General features: G+C 38.2%; 4 protein-coding genes across 6 annotated transcripts; 3 read left to right on the forward strand and 1 right to left on the reverse strand.

The window, feature by feature from the left end:
• Positions 1-16,817: 16,817 nt before the first annotated feature.
• Positions 16,818-18,053, forward strand: LOC112085456. The gene has a single exon (XM_024154670.1). It carries the CDS (start codon positions 16,818-16,820, stop codon positions 18,051-18,053), a length of 1,236 nt encoding a protein of 411 aa, XP_024010438.1.
• A 26-nt stretch (positions 18,054-18,079) lies between these two features.
• On the forward strand, positions 18,080-19,214 carry LOC112085457. Its single transcript, XM_024154671.1, has 2 exons — positions 18,080-18,944; positions 19,183-19,214. Exons 1-2 carry the CDS (start codon positions 18,080-18,082, stop codon positions 19,212-19,214), a joined length of 897 nt encoding a protein of 298 aa, XP_024010439.1.
• A 756-nt stretch (positions 19,215-19,970) lies between these two features.
• Positions 19,971-22,552, reverse strand: LOC112085458 (uncharacterized protein At3g43530-like). The gene is made up of 5 exons (XM_024154672.1): positions 22,445-22,552; positions 21,371-22,087; positions 21,018-21,179; positions 20,466-20,937; positions 19,971-19,984 (listed from the first exon to the last, which is right to left on the reverse strand). The coding sequence occupies exons 1-5, from the start codon at positions 22,550-22,552 to the stop codon at positions 19,971-19,973; spliced, it is 1,473 nt and encodes a 490-aa protein (XP_024010440.1).
• A 762-nt stretch (positions 22,553-23,314) lies between these two features.
• Positions 23,315-25,686, forward strand: LOC18014813. Of its 3 annotated transcripts, none has more exons than XM_006397236.2 (3): positions 23,315-23,458; positions 24,008-24,150; positions 24,639-25,686. In XM_006397236.2, the coding sequence occupies exon 3, from the start codon at positions 24,639-24,641 to the stop codon at positions 25,461-25,463; it is 825 nt and encodes a 274-aa protein (XP_006397299.1). In that variant the 5' UTR covers positions 23,315-23,458; positions 24,008-24,150; the 3' UTR covers positions 25,464-25,686. The 3 variants fall into 3 exon arrangements, with proteins under 3 accessions (XP_006397299.1, XP_006397300.1, XP_006397298.1); XM_006397235.2 differs by having other exon boundaries at positions 23,338-23,458; positions 24,019-24,150; XM_006397237.2 differs by lacking the exon at positions 24,008-24,150 and having other exon boundaries at positions 23,325-23,458.
• Positions 25,687-26,198: the final 512 nt, after the last annotated feature.

Consider the following 26,198-nt stretch of genomic DNA (forward strand, 5'->3'; position numbering starts at 1 on the left):
GATTTATCTTCATCTGTTTTTGGGATCTGCATGGAACTAGAATAGACATATGTGTGATTAACCAACTCTCGCCATCTTAATCAACTAATCACTCAGATCTGACATATAACTCTCGCTCTCATGCCAGAAATAAGATCATGCATTAGAAATTGAATTTGTTGGCTCACATTATCTCTATAGGTAGCTCTCGACTCCTATAGTGACTATGTTCTTCTGAAGCTAGGTACGGATGAACTGATACAACACTCTCGTGACTCTGATCGATCCTAGGCTCAGAGAATAGGTCATGAATCTACTCTCATGCAATATGAACAACTTAAAAGAGATGAGATCCAGAATATGGTCTAGAGACTTAGAAATCCTAATCGATATGTGTGCCTATCGAAATCTTCAAATAACATGACTCTCTGGGACTAATCTACATTATGCAAGGAATGATAAAAGACATAGAAGAATGCAAAAGAATGGAACAGAAAAGTTAATAAGATAAAAAAAGGAGAAAGAACAATGGATCTGGGGAAGAATCCCCATCTCCATCGCCTAACCCTAGAAAACAAAGTTTGGTGGCTCAAAATCTCATTACAGAAGCACATACCCGTGTAGGGCTGATAAGAAATGTATTTATAGGTCATAGTGTATTCCAGGTCTCATTTAGGGCTTCTCTGAAGAGGAATGGCGAAGTGGGCTTTGATGTTGGGCCTTGTGGCTTGTCCTAAGGTCCACCGGGGTGAGAGTCTTCCAGGGCAGGTAAAACATGGTTTTCCCGCGGGTGAGAGTCTTCCGGGACTGGTGAATTGTGTCAAATTGTTCTCCATGTATCTTTTGATTGCACTGTTAGATCTTCGTGATGTAAAGTGCTATGGAAATTTGGTTGTCTCCTCTTGAGTTTCTCCAAATTTGAGCTGGATCGGACGTTGAGAAAGTCTTCATTTGAGGCTCAACTTCGGACGGTCTGACTCTGAAAAGTGGATTTCTTCCATTTTGCCATCATTTTTCCTAAGTTTCCTGAAAAGAGTCTTGAAACTACAAATACATGGAAATCATAATAAAAAATCCTAAAACTGATTAAAACCTTTGAAAAAGCATTTGAAATCAATGGTGAAAATGGGTACAAATACGGTGTTATCAACTCCCCCAGACTTAAGACTTTGTTTGTCCTCAAACAAAACAAGATCCAATCTGGAAAAATATCATTCAACAGAAATTAGTGGAAACTCAAAATATCAGTAACCATACTTTTAGACCTTAATTATGGGCAATGCTTCAATCAGATCAAGTCTATAAAATTCTCACCAAAATACAAACATAACTAGTCCGTTAATCCGTCATGCGAAAATTCACACACTTAGAACTAACTTCTAGTCAACTAGCTCTTAACATTCATTTAAGGTTTCAGTGATTCTCATCAAAAGGATATTAAACAAGGCATTCAAAGTTCGGTATCAAAAGGTTTTTTAATGGTAAGGCTTGATGTGTTTAGATACAGGACATTATGCATAACAGCAAGAGAGGATGGAACTGTAAATGCCCCCACAGTTTTCAGTTACATTCTCCTTGCTTTAAGATTTCTGATCTCCTTTCTTCAGGTTCTCCTTATAACTCCCCCAGACTTGGATTTTTGTCCAGGTTGTGAATACATAACTCCTTAAGTGAATACCTATTGCCTTGGCTTAAATGATTTCAGTTTCTAAGACTCCATAGGCTCTTGGTTTCGTTTCCTTTCTTTATTTTTCTCTTTTCGTTTTTTTTAAAACAGAAAGGGAAACCGTCTTTTGACTTAGAGTCTTAGGGAGCACGAAAATTACCTTTAAGAATGAGCTTTTTAAGACATCATGAGGCTTGCTGAGATTGCTTGGTACACTTCCTTCCCGGTTTCATTCAGTCTTCTCTTGAGTGACTGAAAACTATGTTGTTCCTCCCTCTCCGGCATTTTCGCCCATATCTGTTAACATAGACTTAAAAGAGAGTGTATGAGGTTTGAAATGATGGTTTGGGTTAAGGGATGTGGTACCAGCTAAAGATGAAATGGCCATCTAAGACAACAAAGAGTGGTAACAATAAGGTAAAGATGTCCTAGATGTATATCATGATGCCTTCTTAAAACCATTGATGAGGAAATTAGATGTCAAGATTAAATCCAAGTAAGATGAGCTAGTATATCCTGTCAGAAAAGATCTCCATTAATAGAAGTACTCTGGTGGGATTTCATACTGTAAGTACTCTAGCTACCGCCTAGTCTAGTACTAAACCTTGAAAGAGCTTTTTATGAATGATTAGTGTAGAAGCAAGCAGGTTGGTTATCATCATCAATTTTGTCATAATTCCTTAAAAATGTATTTGACATGAAAACACTTTTCAAAACTCAAAATACTTTTGAAAAGTTTTAAGAAAAACCAAAAAAAATGAAAAATTTTAAAGAAAATGCAGAATGCAAAGGCTCATGCAAGAAAATGTGGTTATAAAGGGATGAAAACCTCCTCCAGACTTAAATCACACTGTCCCCAGTGTGAAATAAATCAGGCAATGATGAGAAATAGAGTATGTAATAATTTAAAAAGATTAAGGAAAATAAAACTTATCTGGTGTTGGTGACGGATTGTGAGGTGGTTGTGGTGGTGGTAGGATGTTGAATGGTGGATGGTGGATGATATGGAGTCGTGCTTGATCAAATTTGGATTGATATGAATCAAGGCAGAGGTGGAAGTGGCCTGAGGTGGTTGTGGTGGTGGTAGGATGTTGAAAGGTGGATGGTATGGAGTGGTGCTTGATCAAATTTTGATTGATTTGAATCAATGCAGAGGTGGAAGTGGCCAAGGGTGGCCGAATGGTGCTGGCCGCGGATCAAGATGTCCCGGCCATGGTAGGACGCGTGCTGGCCACGGTTCAAAGCGTCGTGGCCGCGGCAAAATGCTTGATCGCCGCGGCTGAACCTCTTTTGGCCGCGGTCAGCTCTTTTTCTTTTTTTTTTTTTAAGATGCATACTAAGGCCTCTCTAAAATAAAAACAACCAAAACTTTAATAGAAAAAGAAAGCTAAACAAAAACAAATAAGTACCTAAATGGGTTGCCTCCCATCAAGCGTTTTGGTTTATATTCCTTAACTAGACTTTGCAAAGAAAAAGACTTAGTTCAAATAGGATCTTGTCCTAAGACAATCCTTTTTGACATCCTTCTGTTTGTCTTGCAGGTTCTTCATCACTCCAGAGTTCTTCTGGTTCAAATGCCTGGGCTTTATGCTCTCCTCTTCTGCTCTTAAGCGGTGTAGCTTCATAGAAGATATCCTTGTCAATATTTACAAAAGAAACTCTCCGGTTGGGCCAATCCATGATGGCTCCAGCAGTTGCTAAGAAAGGCCATCCAAGGATAACTAGATATAAGTCATCTTTGGTCTTCACTATGTATAGATCGACAGGTGCAATGCAATCTCCAATCCTTAGAGGAATGTCTCGGGCTATCTCTCTTGGTATTGCACTTGAATCATCTGCTAAGCTAATCTTTGTCCTGGTACTTGAAATGTGCTTAATCCCAAGTCTCAAAGCAGTAGCTTTGGACATCATGTTAATGCAAGCTCTAGAATCACAAAGCATATTGAGGAATCTTTCACCTCTAATGTCATAAGAGATAAGAAATTGACCTTTGTCTTGAACTTTGTGCAGAGTTTGAACTGGTCTACCTTCTTGGGCGTGTGTGAACAAGTCTTTCATCTCTTGGATGGATCTTTGCTGTCACAGAAGAAGTGGCCGATCATGTAGTCTCTACATGCTTTGGCAAATGAAATTCCTTTGGGCAAAGTCTGAACTACTTGGTTGAACTCTTCAAGTGCTTCTTTGCTGATCTTGTTTGTGTAGCCACTAGATTCTTGGGGATCTTTGAGATGGATCCTGTAAACAGCTGCATCAGGTGATGATCTAGGAAAAGATAGATACCTGGCTCTTTTGAAATAGGTAGAGATGTTCTCCTTAGTCTCCTTGCTGTATCTGAAGAAAACTTGAAGGCAGCCTTGCTTCCAGATGTCATCGAATCCATGGAAGAGAGGAATAAACTTCACAAATATGTTGAATTCGATTAGTCTCTCCCTAGATATGCTTTTGGTTATTGGTCCTAAGTTTTCATCAGATGAATTGTCCCCAAGGTTTGGATCTTCAACAAACAAACCATACTCTTCATCTTCTGACAATTGCTCTTGAATCTCATTGTCACAAGTGTAAACCATGTTGCAAGATGCATAAGTGTTGGATTCCTCCTTTTCCTTTGATGCTTGTGCAGGGATTGAGAAGACAGCTTGATCAAACAACATAGATCTGGTCACATGAGGTCTGTCATCAGTTGAACAGGTTTCAGAAAGAGGTTGGAAGTTCTCCCAGTCTAAAGAATCTTGCTCCACTGCGGGTGAGGAGCTCGGAGCTGCGCTGAAAGTGACTCTGGCCGCGGGTGAAAGGCTCGTAGCCGCGGTCAGCTTCCTCCGGCTTTCCATGCTTGCTTCTTCAATCTCTTCTTCTCCATTGTTGCTCTCTTGCTTACAGTGGTTGTCAGGTATGTCTTGGGTATCCAAATCATTTATTCCAGTGTTCAGATCACACTCCTTATGATCTTTAGAAAGTTTTTAAACTTTCTCTTCTACTTCATCTAAAGCATAGACCATTTTATCTATAGTAGCATCAATCTCTTCTGTCTTATTTTCAACCTTAGCTACGCTTTGCCACAGCTCCAATGTGTAGTCGTAGGTCTGGTTTTTGCTCTCATTCAGCTCCTTATCCAAGTCATCGATCTTGAAAGTTAGGGTTTGCAGCTCCCTTTCATTCTGTCGAATGTTGAACTTGTTTTTGTCCTGCTCTTCCCTGACAGACTCCATTTTCTGATCCAACATGGCAATATCTTTGGTTCTCTGATCCTCCAGTGTCTTCACATGCTCAGAGAGGTCATTAAACCTTTTGTTAAGATTGATGGTTATGTCATCTATCCTTGTTCGCAGGGCAGCATCGAGGAGGGCTTGGGAGGCAAGGAACTGATTCAGCTCGGCTTCCAATTGATTAAACAGGATGTTAAGTCAATTGTTCTCATAGTTCTGGTGCAGAATCTGATGAGGAAGAGTATGAGATGGTCGACGATTCACCAGGTATGGCGAATAGGGCTCATCTCGGTGGTGTGGAGTTTGCGAGTCTCCATGGTGGTGGTTCGGATTAGGGTTCCGAAGATGATGATCAGAATCACGCATGGATGGTGATTAACATCTGCATGGTGCTTCACACAGAAAACCTTCAGTCAGTATTAGGGTTTCTTCTTGGATGATCCATGCTTCAAAGATTTCTGAAACTTGAGCAAGCAGAAGAAAGAATAAGCAGAAAAAGAAAAAGTTAGGGTGTTTATGAGTTTGGTTTACTTCCTATGTTGTTTTGGCAGAAACTCGACATATATATAGTCTTCTGCGGCTTCAACCTCCCAGGTTTAGACCTCCAAAGACTAAAACCCTCCCCGGCAACGGCGCCAAAAACTTAATGGGCTTGCGGGCCTAGGATTTATTTTTAACAAGCCCATTGGTCCTCCAAAAGTTTTAAATTTATAAAACTCTAGTGTCTGCAAGTGCACAGATCTACGTTGTAGGACTTAGGGTATCGATCCACAGGGAGGATGTCTAATCTGCAAGAAACAACAAACTGGGAAAGTAAGCAAAGTCAGAAACCAATGGGGTTTTTGGGGTTTTTGGTGTTTTTGGTTAAGAATCCTAAACTAAACCTAATCTAATATTCACAGAAATAAGATGCAATGCATAATGAATTGTTAAAAGAATATCTCAAGCATATCGACTCAAACTATAGACTCTAAAACTCATCGGTGGCGATTTAGACTTCTCCGGTTTACTCTAATCAATGTATGATGGCAATTCCAATTAGCTTCCGGGCGATTTATCTTCATCTGATTCTGGGATCTGCATCGAACTAGAATACACATATGTATGATTAACCAACTCTCGCCATCTTAATCATATAATCACTCAGATCTGACTATTAATATGCCAGAAATAAGATCATGCATTAGACATTGAATTCGTCTGCTCATCTTCTCTATAGGTAGCTCTCGACTCCTATAGCGACTATGTTCTTCTGAAGCTAGGTACAGATGATCTGATACAACACTTTCGTGGCTCTGATCCATCCTAGGCTCAGAGAATAGGTCATGAATCTACTCTCATACAATATGAACAACTTAGACGAGATGAGATCCAGAATTGGTCTATAGACTTAGAAATCCTAATCGATATCCCTATCGAAATCTTCAAACAACTTGACTCTCTGGGAGTAATCGACATGATGCAAGGAATGACAAAAGACATAGAAGAATGCAAAAGAAGTAAACAGAAAAGTTAATAAGATAAAAAAGGAGAAAGAACAATGGATATGGGGAAGAATGCCCATCTCCATCGCCTAACCCTAGAAAACAAAGTTTGGTGGCTCAAAATCTCATTACACACACACCCATTTAGGGCTGCTAAGAAATGTATTTATAGGTCCTAGGGTCTTCCATGCCTCATTTAGGGCTTCTCTGAAGAGGAATGGTGAAGTGGGCTTTGATGTTGGGCCTTGTGACTCGTCCTAAGGTCCACCGGGGTGAGAGTATTCCAGGGCAGGTAAAACATGGTTTTCCCGCGTGTGAGAGTCTTCTGAGACTGGTGAATTGGGTCAACTTGTTCTCCATGTATCTTTTGATTGCACCGTTGGATCTTCGTGATGTAAAGTGCTATAGAAAGATGGTTGTCCCCTCTTGATTGTCTCCAAATTTGAGATTGATCAGACGGTAATAAAATCTTCATTTGAGGCTGAACTTCTGACGGTCTGACTCTGAGCTAAAAAAAGTGGATTTCTTCCATTTTGCCATCATTTTCCCTAAGTTTCCTGAAAAGAGCCTAGAAACTACAAATACATGGAAATAATAATAAAAGTTCCTAAAACTGATTAAAACCTTTGAAAAAGCATTTGAAATCAATGGTGAAAAAGGGTACAAATACGGTGTTATCAAGTACATGCTGAGCGGTGCTAGACCAAGAACAATAGGTCGAGTGATGAGGCTGCTCCAACATTCACGAGAAGCCCATGCTATTCCCGAGCCACCAAAGATCAGATACATCAAACCAACGCCGTGCATTGATTATCATAGACTCGAGATGCTTGAGATTAGAGAAGATGTCATATGGTGCATCGATGCACTTAGGTTGAGACCCTACATGGAGCTGAATCTTCCAACTTATGCCGAGCTAGTTCGCGAGTTCTAAGCAACCGTCACCCTTCACCACACAAAGAGGAGGAGCCCAAGAGCATCTGACGGTGTTTTATCGTTCTTTATCTGCGGACAGTCCTACTCACTCACCATTTCTGCACTTTGTAAAGCTCTTAATCTTCCATACACTAATGGCATTCATCTCAAAGAAGAGCCTGATTTTGACTTATGGAGAGAGATTGGTCATGGCATCTATGATAGCGGGAGATCCAAGTCAGTCCTTCTTACTCATCCTGCAGTGAGAGTTGGCACAAACTCTTGGCACACACGATTTTCTCTAGAGCTAACACGGGGTGTGTCCTGAAGACCGAGCTCATTACACTCGAGACACCATTTATGGACAACCATCGAATTGCCTGTTTTGCCAGGATCATCACACATTAATTGTGAAGGTGAAGCATGATTTACATGGATGTGAGGATGCTACTACTGCTTTTGGGAGCACTATTACAGCCATACTACGGGCTGTAGGATTCGATTTCTCATCTGATGATCCACTTTCCGATGTCAGGTATGACCTACTTTACCTCTCTTGCGATCACACCATCTCTCGGGCCATTTTCGATCAAGACAGGTTTGGTTACAAGTATTGCATTGGCACCGACGAGCACCGAGTTTTTTTACCTTCAGCATCAGTCCCGAGACTATGTAACGGAGCAGGCCCACAATGAACTCTGGGACCTGACGAGTTTCTACCTTCTGTACCTCGCCTGCCACTCACTATCGGGAAATATATAGTTGCTAAGGCCAAGCGCGGCACAGCTGCAGCACGCTCTCGCTATCAGCCATCAGTTTCCACCGACCATACTTCATCATCCACATCATCACGCACACAGTCTGACCTGGAGAACAGAGTTGAGTGACGGGGACGACATTTTGAACGCATCGTCACCTTCCTGCAAGAGCAGCACCAGTTCGAAGCACACACATCAGAGGAAGATTGATCGATCAGCAGTTCATCGTCATTTCACCACCATTATGATTCTATCATCATTTTATTTTCTTTAATTTTTAGACTATCTTACATTTATTCACCATCTTCTCACCAACTTTTTCACACTGGGGACAATGTGATTTAAGTCTGGGGGAGGATGTCTATCCGTACTAATCATTTTCTTGCTTTGTTTTTAAATTTCAAGTACTTTTTAAATTTTAATATGTAACCTATGCAAGGTTTAGTATTTTCAGGAATGTTTGACACAAAACTATGATGATTTAGACCTGCACGCTTCTACACTACGCATGATAGCTCATTTTTTGTTAGCACTACACTAGGCCGTAGCTAAAGTACTTGCACTACGAACTCCCACCAGAGGACTTCACTCATTCTATTTGACCTTAGTATAGATATCTAATTTTCTCATCATTGATTTTAGACAGGCATCGAGATATACATCTAGGACGTCTTTTTCTCATTTTTACCACTCTTTGTCATCCTAGATGGCCAGTTCATCTTGATTTGGTACCATACCCTAAACCCAAACCCCTTGTTTTCAAATCTCATGCATTCTCTCTTTAGTTTATATCAGCATATATGTGCAAAAACGTCGGAGAGAAGAGGAACGACGCAGTTTTCAGTCACTCAAGAGAAAGACTGAATGGAAATGGGAAGGAAGAGTATCATAACTTTATCAAGGTTTATATTATCTCAGAGAAATCATTCTTATTGGTAATTTTGTGCTCTCTACGACTCTATATCTAAAGGTGTTACCCCTTTCCAAAAAAAAAAGGAAAGGAAAGGAAACAAAAAGCCTAATGAGTCTTGGATTGTCAAAATTATTCGGAGCAAAGGCAAGCACTATTCATCTATGGAACTATGGTTTTGAAAGATAGACAAAAATCTAAGTCTAGGGGAGTTAGGAGAGAACCTGAAGAAGAAGACCAGAGATTTATGGCAAGAAGAAAGTGATATCAACGGTTTCACCCTCTCTTGCGGTTTTGCAAAATATCTTGCATCCTCCAGGTCTTCAGGTATCCCAGAAACACTTTGAGCCTCACCGCTAGAATGACCTCTTTTGATACCTAGTTTAGATCGCCTTGCTTATACTTTCTTTGATGAGAACCACCAAAACTTTTAATGAATATTAAGAGCTAGTTGACTGGAAGTTAAATCTAAGTGTATAGATTTCCGGATGACGGATGAACAGACTAGTTATGCCCGCATTTTTAGTGAGAATTTTTTAGGTTATTCCTGATTGATGCATAAGGATTGATATTAGTCTAGAAGTTTGGTCTCTGAGATTTTGTTAGTTCCTGTGTTTTCAAACCTCTCATCGAGATTTGGCCTTTGTTTTGTTTGAGGACAAACAAAAGTCTAAGTCTGAGGGAGTTGATAACACTGGGTTTTGACCATTTTTATAGATCACTTTAATATCTTTTGCAGGTGTTTTTAGTCCATTTTTAAAAGTTTTCAAAAGATTTCTATGTTTTTGGATTTTAAAAGACTTTTCAGGTAATTTGGGAGAAAGATGTGCAAATTCGAACAATAAGACTATTTTGGATAAATTCAGACCGTCAGAACTCTCACTGTCTGATCACCCTCAAAATTGGAAAATTAATATAAGACTCAACCATCTTTCAAATTCATTTGGTTTGGAGATATTCCAACGGTTGGATCTCAAGATATTCCATTTTCTCCGGAGACATTCGAAGACGGTAGGCACTTCACGCGACCGTGGCCAGCAGCCCATCTACCGCGGCCAAAGCCACACGACCGCAGCCAAAGCCACGCGACCGCGGCCAAGCCCTCATTCTCCATGCTCAAACTTCACGCGACCGCGGCAAGACATCTCCAACTTAAGAAGCCCATTTCAGAAGCCCAAGTCATTTCCTAGCCTCAATTCCAGAACCCTAGAGACCTTGGAGTATTGAAGATTATAAATACTTGTCATTTAGGTCGTTTCTAGACATCACTCTATATACTTTTACAAAAACCCTTTTTCCCAGCCGTTTTATGTGATTTTTATAGAGGATCCTTTAACTCTGAGTTCATCAATAGAGAAGCTTTCTTTCATCTCTTTTTTAACTGTTTTTGATCGCTTTCATGAAAACAAATGATGATGTCGACATCAGCCATGGATGAGTAGATCTCGAGTTGGGCATAGTGTTCCTGAAAGGGGCTCTCATAATCGATTAAGACATCTAGGTTTTTTAGATACAGGATTTTAACTATGTTCTCTCTTTATTCTCATCTTTAATGCATGTATGCTTGATTGATCACCTCGTATCTGATCTAGATAGTTAGTGTTGTAAAAGTTTTCAATAAGTATCCAACCTAGAATGAAACAGACGATTTTTCCATAGGAGTGGAAACCTACCTGCGGCGAAGTCGTTAGTACTGACGAGTCCTATGCAGCTCTTGCGTTTTCTCCCTTCCAGGGCCAGAGTGGAAACCTACTGGTCAGGGTTGTGAGAAACAGTTAGTTATGATCACGACGGTGACGTAGTCATACCGCTGAACTCCAGCTCTAAAACCCTAATATTTTGATATCCGTCAATCCCAATCTATGATCTCTTGTGTTGGAACCGATTGTGATCCATGTAGAGTTCCTGAAAGCCCAACGTTTTTAATCACTGTTTACAAACCAAAATTATATTATCTTGCTTTCTTAGATCTGCATTTTATTTGCTTCAGTTTGATTTTCTACTTGTTTCACTTTGCTTCCATTTGATTGTCTACTTGCTTCTTAGTTCGATTATTTGGAGTTTTGGAGATTATCTTTCTGATTCCCAGAAAAGATCTAAGTCTGGGGGAAGTAGCTGTTTTCAACAAAGGAGGAAGGATTATGCAACAACATTTGGCAAGGAGGATGACTTAAAATTGTGGGCATCAACAGGTCCATTCTCTCTTGCGATTTTGCATAATGTCTAGCATCTTCCATGATCTTCAGGTAATCTGAAACAGTTTAACTCTACCACTTAAACAGCCCTTAATACCAAATGCTGTCTACCCTGAATGATGTCTTTGATAAGAACTCACTATACGCTTAATAAATGTAAAAAGCTTAGCAAAATGTATAGAAGACCAGATTTTGAGCTCAGAGTTAAACTGTCAGAAGTTTACACTCAAATGAAGACTTTTGCATAGTCTTATCCAGCTCAAATTTGGAGACCTTAAAGATGGAACAATCAGGTTTCCAGCACACTTGACACCAAGACAATCCAATGATTCAATCAAAAGTTACGCAAAGAGCAAGATGTCTCGTCAACCAGCTGGCAAGCATTTCTGACCGCGGCTAGCACCCATTTTATACCGGTCACGTCTCCTCTGACCGCAAAGAAGCTCATTTCTAAGTCTAAATTGATTCCCTCATTTGGAAAAATCCTAAGTGACGTCCAGAAATGACTTGTGCACTATGAATACATGTTTTAGAAACCATAAGTCGTATGCCTTTTATGCTTTTCATATTTTTCATACTTTTTAGGTTTAAGGAGATAGAGATCTATCTCTTGAACCCTTTTTGTTTCTTTTCAATATCGATTTTTATTCAGTATTTCAATACAATGTTTTTGCTTTCTTTAATCAAATTTACTTGTTGGGTTAAGGGATTTTTGATGGGGACTATATATGTTCAATGAGGATTCCATTAGCTATTAATTCTGAATAATAGAATTTTTTTCTTCTAAACTTATTTTTAGTGCATGGCAGTAGCATCATACTCTATAATCTGATTTAGGTTCGTAGTATTGCGAAAGTTTTCATTAGGGGTCAGATCTAGTTTGAGAAGAGAAATTGCTCTATAGGAGTGGAAACCTAACTATGGGTGAGTTGTGAATATACATGAGTCTAGTGCAAGATTGCGTACACCCGCTTCCAGGGCCAGAGTGGAAACCTACTGGTCAGGATCGTCAGTGATAGTTGGTTGCGATCACGATAGTGACGTAGTCATACCTGCGAGCTCGAATTCAAAAAGTTTTAGCTAAGATCTTTTAAATTAATTTTTAGCAATGTTTTGAATCGTTCATACCCCGGAGATAATTTCCCTAAAAACCCAGCATCTCGTTTTAATAGTCTTACATCGATTTCCATTCAAGCTTTCTACGTTAAGTCTTCTTTATTTTCCCAGCTGATTTTCTTAAGTTTTAGGATTAGGTCATTTTTAGTTTTTAATAGTTTCTTCTTTTTCCTGTTCAGTTTAGGATTTACGTTTTAGGGACACCCCAAAACCCCTTTAAAATATTGATTATTTCTAGACTTCCTTATTTTAGTTTCTTTCAAAGATTTTTGTAGAAAATATCCTCATTCCCTATGGATTCGGTCCCTAAGTACTACAATCAATTAGCTGAGCACTTGCGGCTTTAATTGATTCTATTAGGGTAAAACTTGACACCCCCACCGCGACTAACATCAGGAATGTTGGAAGGTCACTTTATCTCACCAATACAAGACCTGACTTATGTTATGCGGTATATGTGTTGTGTCAAGTGATGCATCGACCAAGAGTAGCTCATTGGTAAGCGGCTATGAGAGTGTTTTGGTATTTAAAAGGTATTTTAGGTCAAGGAATGATGTTGAAAGCAGATACCGATTTACAGGTGTGTGCTTACTGCGACTCCAATTGGGCGGCTTGTCCAACTTCTCGCCATTCTCTCTCAGCCTACATAGTACATATTGGTCGATCGCCAGTGTCCTGGAAGACAAAAAAACATGATACAATGTCTCATTCTTCAACTAAAGCAGAATATCATGTGAAGGCAGTGACTTTACAAGAATTAAAATGGACTAAGTACTTGCTGGCTGATCTTGGAATTGTTCATTCGGCTCCTATGCAGTTGTTTTGTGATAGTTAGTAAGCTTTACATATTGTAGTAAATCCGGTTTTCCACGAGAGAACAAAGCATATTGAAGCTGTCTGTCATAGACTCATAGTGCTCGTGATGCAGTTCAAGACAAGCTTATTAAAACTCAACATGTGCATATCGAAGAACAGATTGCAGACATTTTAACAAAAGCTCTTGGAAGTTCGAGTTTTCGTTTTCTTTTGTCCTAGTTGGGTGTTTTAAACTTACACACTCACACTTAAGGGAGAGTGTTAGATATAGAAGGTTCTAGAATATTCCGTAAATTGAGAATCTGTGTGTATATTGTAAACCCTAGAAGTTAGGGCTAAGCCCGTCGACTATATAATGTAAAATTGATATATGAACACGACAACCTTTTCCATTTTATCTTTATATTATTATTTAAGTAGGCACTTAAAAAAATAACCTTTATTTTGTAAATTATTACCTGAAACGCCATTACAAATAATAAAAAATTATTAAAATAAAAATTTATATAATTGTCTTTCAAAACTATTAAAAAAAATATGAAAAGTCTGTGTTTGTCATTTAATAGAGTATGTTTACTATTTAATTTCTAAATATAAAAATATGATATTTTCTTATATTGTTTATTTCAAATAATATTATCGAATATTTTTTCGGCAAACTATTTTATTAATATCTAAAAAACGGTTACAAAGTCAATATACAAAACTTCTGGAAAACAAATTATTACAAATGCAGATATATGCGCCATATGTTAAGACTGATATAACATGAAAAGTGAATTTGACGATGCTTTACGAATAAAGTCTTATTCGCTAACGGATAAGTAAATCCGTTATTTTCCTTTTCCGTATTCTTTCTTTTGATGCGAATTGTGTGTTTGGTTAGCAACTTTTGGCTAAACCTAGTACTTACACACAGCATGATAAAAGCCAATGCTTCCGTTGTATGAAGTTTTGTTTCTACAATTGGATACCAAAGCTTCCGTATCCAAATCCTTCTATCAGGGTTTTGCTTTGACTTTGTCCCCTCATCGAACAATGCATATTTCTGTTTTGGTTTCTGCATTCTTCTGTATTTCAAACTCCAGTGGTAATCAAAGCGATGAAGCATCTTCTTTCCTCTCTTTGACCATACCTGTTTATTTCTCATCAAACAATCATCAATCCCAAAAATATTTATCCCTGGATCCCAGTTTCGTGCTTGAGATCCCCTTATCAATTTAGAAAAATTCAAAATTGAGTCACAGATTCTTTGATGAAGAAAGCAAAACGTTTCAACGACGAAACGACAGAAGCCACCCGGAAAAGTCCCAAATGGAATAAGACCAACACAAATATTCTTGAAACGTTGCCGAATTATTGTTGGACAGAAACTCTTCCTAAAGGAGAGAAGGAAAACGAGACTTTGAAATTGAAACTTCAAAATCATCGATATGGTTTTGTAAGAAGCAGAACAACATAAGACGAAGAATAACAAAGGAAAAGCAGAATAAATTGAGGCATAGAAAATGGAATTGAAGATTAAAACCACGAAATGAAGGGAAATACACAAAACGAAATCTAGTCGTAGAGAGAAGAAAACATCTTGTGAAGTCGCTGTTTGGTGACAATCAATAGAATCTCCCATCTAGCCTTAGAAATATAACTAAAATAAATAAAGGAAAAGTATAGCCGACGACGGAGCCGACGTCGGCAAGAGAAAAAACCAGTCGAAGAATCTCTTCGATGAGAAATCTGCTTATTGTCTTTCGCAAGAGGAGAAAACGGTTCCACTTGGTTTGTATTTTGTAATATTATTTAATATTATTTAATATATTCAATTAAAAAACGTGAGAAAATCTTTTTTCTCAATTGTTCAAATGTGAAAAATCAAAGTTAAAAAGTTATGATATTAAAAAAATGTTAAAATATTTTTTACTATAATCAGCTATATTTTACATGATTACTTGAGAAAATTAATTTTTTTAAAAAAAAATTCATGGTTGAGTGAGAGTCATTAAACGGTACATATTAGAATTGATGTTTTTAAAGTTATATTTAGAGCGAGTGAAGAACGGGTTAAGTAAACGGTTTAGTTTGATATGAATGAGTTATGATTCTAATTTTTGAATATCTACAAAAATAAGTATTGGAGTTCAAAATATTAGCTTTAAAAGTAGGTGGTATACTCAATTTATTAAATATTATGATTTGTTAATGGGTTGAATAAAAAATTTATTATAATTTGTCAACAAGGTAAATAGACAGCTTATTTCGTTATAATTTCGCATAACTAACATTTATAACTAAAAATTTAAAAATTTATTTTTAAAATAATATTTAATATATTATAATTTTGTGTATCACGTGATATGGACTGCTTAACCAGAGTTCAATCAAACGCACTGCTTAAGCGATCCAACAAGGATATGTGTCCCTTTTATGGAGCATACCAAGCCAAATAGGAGTTGAGCAACAAACTGAATTTTCTATAAACTCAACTAATCAGAGATTCATAACAAAGTGGATTTTGGTCCATTTAGGTCGGACCATACCGAAATCCAATTTACAAACCGGGTGATTCCAAACTATGCTATTAAAGCTTATACAAACCTATGACAATTGTTTGATGCTTCAGGGTCAATCACAAAGATTCACTGAATCAAAACAACATAGAGAACATTCTCAGCTCATCGAAAGCACGTTTTGAAGTGCAATCAACCCAATATCAGTATGCATGAAAGGAGATATTCAGTTCTCAGGTTGGATGATTCTGACATATTCGATTTAGAGCTATGTGTACTCATAGGAGGATTGCAACCTAACCAGAAGGGATTTCGAAACTCTTGAATCAACAGATTCATGCAGCAAATTGGATTCAAATCAACACCGGTTCAGAAGTGAATTGTTAAGTTTCTAAATCGGAGGATTTCGACTTACCTTTACGGATTTAGGGATTTCAAGCGTATATTACTATATTTGGCGACCAAGAGTCATTCTCCATTAACCAGGGAGTTTAACCTCAAATGCTCTTAATGAGTTTTAAAAATTCTATATACTCCCCTTTTATTCTACATACTCCTCTCTATTTCTCCCTATTTTTCACCCTTTTTACTTTACCCTTTATTTAAAAATGGCCCCACTCCCTTTAAACCAAACCAATTAATTTCTCACCCATCCCACACCAATTAATTTTGGTTTTACTTTGAACCTACCCAGCCCAACCACCTATGTTAATGGGACCCACTCTCTTCTTCTTCTTTCTTCTTCTTTGTACGTAGAAACCAGAAAAAAAATTTTTACAGCTCCCTTCCCTTGAAGCTTCAGCGATTTCCTTCAAAACTCTGGAAGCTTCAGCGATCTTCAACCCTTGACAAATACATATCCTGCAGCATTTCTTCAGCTGATCTCGACGACCCAGAACGTGATTTGAAGGTAAATTCTTCTCTTTTCAACAAAAAAACGAGTTTATGCATTTAGGGTTTAGAAATTATGTTTGTGGTTTTTTTTTCTGTTAGTAAACTTATGTATACGTTTGTTCGGGATTTACATTGGCTATTTAAGTATACTAGAGTACTAGAATACGTATGAATCTTCAGAAGCGTCGATCTGTAACCAGAAGCTTTTAGTACAACTGGTTTTCCTTAGACAACTGGTGCAACTAGTACTACTGGTGTACAACTATAAATATATTCTAACAGTTTTTATTTTTTCTTTTAACAGAACGATGAGTAACACTCGATGCACAATCATATGTTTTGATTCGGGGGGATGTTATTCAAAGGACGGTGAATACATGAGGTGGAACTCAGAAGAGGTTGAAATTCATACTTTAGTGATTAAGACATCTATGGAAGAGATCACTTACAATGGGCTGGTTGATAAAATTTGCAAAAAGCTTATGGTAGATGGAGCTATGACGCAGCTTAGACTTAGCTACTTTCCACTGATATTGGATCCCAAGAAGCCATCATATGTTCGGAATGATGAAGATGTATTTGGTTATCTAATGCAAGTGAATAATAATCAGTGTAGAAGGGTTTTGCATGTGGAGCTCATCACAGATGTTGAGCAAAATGAGGGATTTGTGCAACCGTCAGAGCCACAACATGGTGATGATGTTAATGATGGTATGGATACTTTTTACAAAGGTGAACCATCAGAACCGCAGAAAGAAGATGTTGTTAGTGAAGATGCTGAAGATGGTGAAGATGGTGAAGATGTTGGAAATAATGTGCATGAAGACTTTGGTATGTATGATGATATTGAGGTGGCACCTGCTGTAGAAGGAGATGTGTACGTGAATCATACATGGAAAGATGGTATTGATTTAGTTGTAGGACAAGAATTTGGCAAAAAGGAGTCATTACAAGAATTAGTGTTTGTAGCCTCCCGTAAAAATGGTTTTGAGTTTGATATCATCCAGTCAGATACACGTCGATATGTGTTAAAATGTCGTGGAGCAAAAGATGGGTGTAAGTGGTATTTACGAGCTGCAAAGACGAAGAATTCAGATCTTTTCTCAGTTAGAACGTACATCAAGACTCATACATGTTCTCGAGCTACTACAGTTACAAGCAAAAATCGAAGGAAAGGCACACCACAGTTGGTCAGGTCTATTTGCCATTCTGATTATCCAGGCAAACTTAAAACTCCAGCACCACAAGAACTGATTGGTTTGGTTCAAAACGCATTTGGTGTTAAAGTATCATACTCTACTGCATGGAGAGGTAAAAGAGCAGCTGCTAATGATGTGCGGGGAAGTCCAGAGGAGAGTTATCAGTTGTTGCACTCTTATTTGTATATGCTAGAGTACATGAACCCTGGTACACGCACTTATGTGGAATTGGATGAGGGAAACAGGTTTAAGTATCTTTTCTTTGCCTTGGGAGCTTGCCTTGAGGGTTTTCAAGTCATGAGAAAAGTGATTGCTGTGGATGCTACCCACCTTAAAAATGCATATGGTGGTGTTTTAATTGTTGCTACAGCTCAGGATCCTGACCATCACCATTATCCAATTGCTTTGGTGTAGTTGATGGTGAGAAAGAGGCAAGTTGGATGTGGTTTATGAGCAAGTTGAGATCAGTTGTACCAGATGTTCCTGAACTGGTTTTTCTTTCTGATAGAAACGTAAGTCTCCTCAAGTCAATACGTGAGGTCTTTCCATTGTCTCAGAATGGTGTTTGTATATATCATTTGTCTCAAAACGTGAAAGGGAATGTCAGTGGAGTCAATAGAGCAACTTGTGCGAAGAAGTTCCGAGCTTGTGCTCATGCTTATACAGAGAATGAATTCTTGACACTATATAGTGCTTTTAGGAAAATGTATCCAGATGCAGCCGACTATCTGGACAGAACTGTTGGTGAGGAGAAATGGGCAAGATGCTATTTTCCCGGAGACAGGTATAACATAGACACCACCAATTGTGCAGAATCTATCAATGGCGTTTTTGTAGAAGCAAGGAAATACTCGCTGTTACCAATGATTGATGTGATTATTGCAAAATTAGCTGAATGGTTTAACAAGTATAGGAAGGCGTCTAATGAAGTTTCTACGGCACATAAGCTTGTGCCATATGTGGAGAACGAAATGCATGTGAGATGTGTGGAAGCAAATATCTTGACGGTGCATGAGTTAAACAGCTACCACCTTGAGTACAATGTGATTGGGCGTGATGGCAAGGTTTATCTGGTTGATATGAGAAATAAAAGTTGCAGTTGCAAGAGGTTTGATATCGATAAGTATCCGTGTGTGCATGCAATAGCAGCTGCTATCTTTATGAGCGGGGATAGAGAGCTCCATCTACGTGAATTTTGCTCCCACTATTATTGGATGGAACATTGGTCGTTGGCTTACTGCAGGACAATCTATCCAGTCCCCCATAAAGATGACTGGGTTGTTCCTGACCATATCCGAGCAAAATGTATATTTCCTCCAGAAATAATTAAGAAAAAAGGACGCATCAACACAATTAGGCATCCATCAGTTGGAGAACATCGAGGGAGAGGAAGAGGAAGAAGAGAAGGAAGAGGAGGAGGAAGAGGAAGAGGACTAGGAGCATGGTTGTATAATGATCCTAATGTACCAGAGCAAGAGGAAAGAGAATAGTAATCGCTGTACAACTAGTACAACTATTGGGTACAACTAGTATAATTATGCAGGTACAACTAGTATAACTATCGGGTACAACTAGTACAACTATCGAATACAACTAGTACAACTATCGGGTACAACTAGTACAACTATCAGGTACTGGATCTTTTTTTTTTTGTTTTTAAAATACCGCATTTCGGAAAGCAGGATGTGTTTAAGGATTTAGTTTCATATCTATTTTGATGATGTAAATCCAACTTGATGCATTTTTGAATATTGAGAACACAAAAATCATATTTTCATAACATATACCTTATACTTCTATGACAACTATTACAACTAATGCTATATAGTTATAAGAAATTAACAAAAAAACATAATTTTATACATTTAATTATCTATATGTGTCTTAAATGTCTTATTATTAACTATTTTCAAAAGTACAACTATAAAAATGTAATTTCTAGTACGATATAACTAATAAAATCGTTTTATCTATGAAAGTACAACTCTGTGTAATAAAAAAAAATAGAGTACAACTTACCTACTTGGGTACAACTTTGTATATTATTTGACGGCGCAAAAAAGTAATTAATTATTTTTATAATTATTTTGCTGGCGCTCGTGTAGTTTGACGGCGCTCGTGTAATTTGACGGCGCTCGTGTAATTTGACGGCGCACATGTGGTTTTTGGGCCTGAAAAATTCCTTTTGTTCTAGTTTCAACAACACTAGTTGTACGCAATAATACCAGTTGTACTAAAAAATCTGAAAACATAATTTAATTAAAACAGTAAACCTCCTAGTAGTTTTAACTAAAACCTGTTTCACCAAACATAAAAAACCTCCTACTAGTTTCAACCTAAACCATCTACAAGTTTCACCAAAAACCAATAACTAGTTTCAACAAAAACAAAAAAAAACTTGTTTCTTCTACTTCTTTTTTTCAGCCTCTCGTTTCTTCCTTTCTCCTGGTGCCCTTTCTCCTATTCCTAATGAGCTCAGCCGTCCTTTTAGCCTCAGCACTCTTCCGCATACATATTTTGTAGCGTGGTTTCACTCTTCCGCATACATATTTTGTAGCGTGGTTTCTTTGCTGGTGGTTCAGGAGTCTCCGCAGGTACAGGTGTAGGTGCGTTTGTGGTCTCCACTGCAGGTGCAGGTACGTCTGTGGTCTCCTCCGCAGGTACAGGTGCAGGTGCGTCCCTGGTCTCCTACGCAGGTACAGGTGCAGGTGCGTCCCTGGTCTCCTCCGCAGGTACAGGTGCAGGTGCAGGTGCGTCCCTAGTCTCCTAATTTTGTTTTTGAACATACACTTATGAGCGAGGAAAGAAATAAATATCTTTTTTTACCTCTTGCATTTGATCCTCCACCTGTTTCATACACTCTCCCCACATCTTCATACTGAAAATCCATAAAATCTGAATCTCTCCTTTGATCAGCTATTTTCATTTCTACAGACTTCAGTCTTGTGTCCATCTCATGAACCTTCTCATTAATCTTCCTAAACCCTTCTTCCATTTTCTCGTTAATCTTTATAAACCCTTCTTCCATCTTCTTCAACACATCCTCACTTCCTGCCGCTTCAGTATCTGTCGGTTTGGGCAATGGCTGGTCTTCTCGGGATTTAACATCTAATAGGTACAGATCCTTCAAGTGTATCTTCTTCTTTTGCTGGACTAAAATCGTGTGCCAACTATCAACAACAGGGTCAGAAACAGCATCATCCTCTCCTACTTTGAAGTCATCCCATACATGCTCGTCTAGGATGTCAAGCAAGAGTTTGGCTTCTCCATCTTCAGGTACCAAGATACTGATAATATCCTGTTTAACGAAAAACAAAAATTAAATTAAACTAAATCTCTAATAATGTATAAATATAAAATGAAAGGAGACTCCTAAACCTTTGTATCTCCAAGCACTTCATAAATATCAGCTAAAGAAAATCCTGTTTTGCCTGTTCTCTTAAACTTCCACTTGCACATTTTTGGACAATCACCATCTGCATTCCCAACTTTTTCTTGAAATGCTGCTTTTAGAACCGGGATAGATTCAAACGCCAAAATCTGCACATATAATCGTACTAGTTATGCCAGTTCTACCAATAATACCAGTTCAACTAGTTGTACCCGAAACACGAGTTGTACCAATACTACTACCTATACACTATATCAAGTTGAACCAAGAATACTAGTTGTACTAATACTACGATTTTTAGTTTTACAAGTTATACTGAATTTAAAACATATAACATTACCTCTAAAGGCAATATGAACCCCGGAAAAGTCCAATTCCCTCGAACAGATCCTCCAAAATGATCCACCAGATGTGCAACCTCAGCTAAGACGTCATCAAAAGTGAAACGACCCCAGGGAAACGTTTCACACAGATCCAGATCATCCACCACTCGGAGAATGAATGGGTCTATGGATCCACCATATTTCTTGGACTTTCCTTTGATGACAGTTGCTAAGAAGAAAAGTACAACCATCTTCAACCGATCAGTACAACCTTCAATGAAATCCATTGATTCCAGCTTCTCACGCACCTCTTTGACCTCAATATTGGTCTTTCCAAACTGCTCCTCCACAAAATACATACTCCCTAACTGCTCATAGTCGGCTGGATAATGGTGGCAGAATAATCCTGAAAGAAGGCCGTGTTCTCTGATTGAATACCGAACAGGCACACCATTCACAACAAACCAACACTGCCGCTGCTTGTCTGTCACTGCTGTTCGGAGAAGCAACATCCACATTCCCATTAACATTCTATTCTTCTGGATAAACATGTGGACAATATGCTTGAATTGTGGGTGGTTCTCAAACCAGTTTCTCTCTGAGATATCAAGCCTCTTGAAGACTTCCATGAAATTAAAGGTTTCACACCTTGATTGAAGCTTCGGGTATAACCGATACTCGCTTTGCTTGAAGAATAAACCTCGAGGTTCCATCGGTATTGAGACGTCCTCTTGCTGCAATCAAAACGCATAGGATAAGTGAATATAAGTGTATTGGTACAACTAGTATTCTTGGTACAACCAAAACCAAAAAATAAGTTGTACGCGATAATTCCAGTTGTACTAAACTACATTTCGTTCAACCACAAGCAAAAATCAGTTGTACGCGATAATTCCAGTTGTACTAAACTACATTTCGTTCAACCACAAGCAAATATCAGTTGTACGCGATAATTCCAGTTGTACTAAACTACATTTCGTTCAACCACAAGCACAAATCAGTTGTACGCGATAATTCCAGTTGTACTAACCGGTAGACCACAAGCAAAACTCAATTATACACGATAATTCTAGTTGTACTAAACTACATACCGGTTGTAATGGATCAACATTTGAGTTTGAACCCAATCCTTCTTCTGATGCAGTAGCATACTCAGCCTCAGATCTCTCTGGTTGAGAAGGTGAACCCCTAGTCGACATCCTCCAAAAATTCTGAAACAAAAAATCAGAAATCAGTTGGGGTTTAGGGTTGAGGGAAGAAAATCATAAATTCAGGTTTTAATTACTCTTAAGCCTAGAAGATACCTGTTCGGCGATGACGGAAGTGTGAAACGGCGGTGGTGGCAAGCCTAAAACGGCGACGGCGACGACCCTAAATCTGAAGGGTGAAGAGTGGAGAGTGAGTGCGAGTGAGTGGCGGTGAGCGAAGAGTGTGGGGATTTAATCGAAGAGGAAGAAGATGATGGAAGAAGACGAAAATGATGGAAGAAGATGATGAATCGAAGAGTCCGAAAATGATGGAGTATGGAGATAATGGAATCGATCGAAGAAGGGAGACGAAGGAGGCGGGAATAGATCCGGTTTTGGAGGGGGTGGGGTTTAGGTTTAGGTTTGCTTTCTGGTTTAATTAAATTGGTTGGTTTAAAGGTTAGTTTAAAATAATTAAATTGGTTTAATTTAATCATTTCGGTTAATTAAATTGGATCTGGTTTGAGTCCAGTTGGATATGTAATTTGGTTATTCATTAATGGTTTTTTTGTCTTTTTATACCCTTTTGTATTAAAAAGAAAATCAAAAACAAAATATAAAGATAGAAAGAGTATATGAGAATTTCTTATAAGGGAGAGGAATATGTGAGGTTAAGCTCCATTAACCAGAGACTCTACCAAACCCAAGTATCGGGCCTACTACCCCAGAATATTAAATGGGCCTATAACATCTCAAACATCGCCGAAATAGAATAGGCCTTATTAAAACACTGAAATCTCTCGTCGTCAGATTTACACTATCGCTACCGTTGAGACCGCCGCTTAGGGCGTCTCCTCCGCTATCGCCGTAATCAAGCAACCCCTCATCCGTCGGAATCTATCGCTTCCGATTCTCCGGGTATACTCCATATATAAGATACTCGATCTAGTATATTGTCGATCTGTTTCTAGTGAGTTCTTGGGAGTTATTCTTTTATCGTCTTTGTCTTGTCTCGATCTTTCTTCTAAGAGTAGTGTTACAATGATTTGAGTTATCGCTTAATCTTTTCTAATGGTTTTATTGCTTTTGCTTTTTTTTTTGGGTTATACATTCACGCGATCCTTACTTTGTGCCTTTTGTTTTCTCGTTGTTTAATCATTCTGATAGATTGGCCTCTTTGTTTATCTGAGATTTGTGTAGCATTTGCTCTCTTTCTTCTTGCGTTTATGTTTGTATCGTTGGATTATTTGATTAAGAATACTGTTTAATACTGTTGAAATTCTGAGCATTTGCTCTCTTTCAATTAATCGATCATTCAGATCAAAATTATTGTCAAGTGGAGAAATTTGGGTTAGTTAAGAGTTTAAAAATGAGACCAGGATCACTTTTTTTAGGAATCCTGTTTGTTTTCGGATTCTTATTTCTTGTGTGACGTCTGAATTGTCCAAAATCTTATTTTGTTCGAAGTTCATGAGCAGGAAAATCCTGCAGACTTTGCTTGAGCCTATGCTGTCGGTGAGAATCTTGAAAGTTGTGGTTTGTTATCCGCCGTTAAAGCTCTGCTGGCATTAAGATGGGGTGGGTTTGGGTAGGGTGGTGTTTAGGGAAAGGTAAGGATGCTTCACTTACTAAAGAATCATTTAGAATCGTGTTCCTTCATTTGGGTCCAAATGTGTTTTCTTTGGCTTATCGCATCTGCATTGATTAAGGTCTCTTGTAGGATTAGAAGCATTTTTGCCATTCTTTGAACATGATATATTTACGTTACTGTCTTGGATTAGTTTCTGGTTGTTGTGGTACAATTATACTATCTGAGGTTTAACTCCCTTATGGTGGTTTTTGGATCATGATCAAAGATGTGAAACTCTTAGAACTGTCTTATTAGGTCAGGATGTCAGAAATATGCTGATTCTGCAGGATACCCTCTGAGTCCAGCAGAATCATTGAATCATTTCAGAAACAATACTCGTATTTGATGAGTGTTCTAAGTTTGTCATTTGTAATTTTTTATATGAATGTTGATTACTCGAGAAGAGTATTGTAAAGTATATTCTCAATTCTATTTCTTAATATATCTTATAATATTTTATGTTGTCAGATGGGGAGAGTGAATGCAGATGGAGTCCATTATCGGTCTGGAGACAGCCCTTACGCTCTAAACAAAATTAAAAAGGCTATTACCAAAGGAAGCCAGGAGAAGCGACATAGGAAGACTTTGAAAGGAAAAGCTTGGAAGGGTGTGACATGCCCTGTCTGTCTTGAGATCCCTCACAACTCAGTTGTCCTCCTATGCTCATCTTACCACAAAGGATGCCGTCCTTACATGTGTGCCACGGGAAACAGGTTTTCAAACTGTCTAGAGCAGTACAAAAAAGCGTATACTAAGGATGAGAAAAGCGACAAACCACCAGAGCTGTTGTGTCCACTTTGTAGGGGAGAGGTGAAAGGTTGGACTATTGTGGAAGATGCCCGGAAGTATCTGAATTCGAAGAAAAGGGCATGCATGAAAGACAATTGTTCGTTTTTCGGAAACTATAGACAGCTCAGGAAACATGTCAAGTCTGTTCACCCAAGAGCCAAACCAAGAGCCATAGACCCTGTGCTTGAGGAGAAATGGAAGAAGCTTGAAGTTGAGAGAGAGAGGAGTGATGTGATTAGCACAGTCATGTCGTCAACACCTGGGGCTATGGTTTTTGGAGACTATGTGATCGAACCGTACAATGGTGTTTATGGTGATGACCTTGAGTCGGATGATTCTTTGGAAGGTGGATACTTTGATTTGGGATCGCTTGGAGCATTTGACATGGGTCGTCTTCAACCGCGTTCGGTTGCAGCCATCTCGAGCAGGGGACTTCGCAGTTACTTCATGAGCAACCACCGATACCGGAGCAGAGGTGGGCACAGAAGGCGGCAAGCACAATGACTGATACTGGATGATTCTGTGCCTTCCGACCAAAATTAAGCTTTGAGCTTTATGCAGCCGTGATGGGAAGGGCAAGTGGAAACAAAAACAAAGGGTGACTTTATGAGTTAGAGGTTTTGAAGATTGAGTAGGGTCTTGTTCCCTTGACCATTGATTTAAAGAAACGTTTCATATGCTTTGGATACTTTTGTTTCACCCATAAAAATCTCCAGTGGTTTCGTTCTTTAGCTCCTTCATTTTTCTGTGGTTTTAAAATTGGATAATTATTATTTTATTTTCTTGGAAAAAAACATTTTAACTAGACAGTACTAACCAGGTTTAAAATTATACTTGAAATTTGGATTGAAATTTGTTGCTTTTTCTAATATTTTTTAATTGTTTTCACTAAACCTGTATTACATCGTTGAGAAAATTTTGATGAATCAATACCACATTCTCTTCATCAATGTTAATTCTTTTCGTTAGTTTAACTTATTGATGTTAACTTCTTCGAGAATCTAACTAAGAAGTATGGAAAAACGGTTATTAGTACTTTGAACTAGTGGCGGAGCCAAAATATAAATATTCATAATAATGTTTTGATTTAAAAATAATTGTACCTCAAAAGGTAAATATAATCTATTATATTAAAACAAAAACACTTTTAGTACTTGCTTTCAAACATTCTTAAAGTTTTTTTTATGATATTTTATTTTATATTTATATTTAATTTCTGAAAATTAGTTATTAATTTAG

Source organism: Eutrema salsugineum, unplaced genomic scaffold (genome assembly GCF_000478725.1).
Source record: "Eutrema salsugineum unplaced genomic scaffold, Eutsalg1_0 scaffold_3, whole genome shotgun sequence".
In the NCBI taxonomy this organism is placed as follows: domain Eukaryota; kingdom Viridiplantae; phylum Streptophyta; class Magnoliopsida; order Brassicales; family Brassicaceae; genus Eutrema; species Eutrema salsugineum.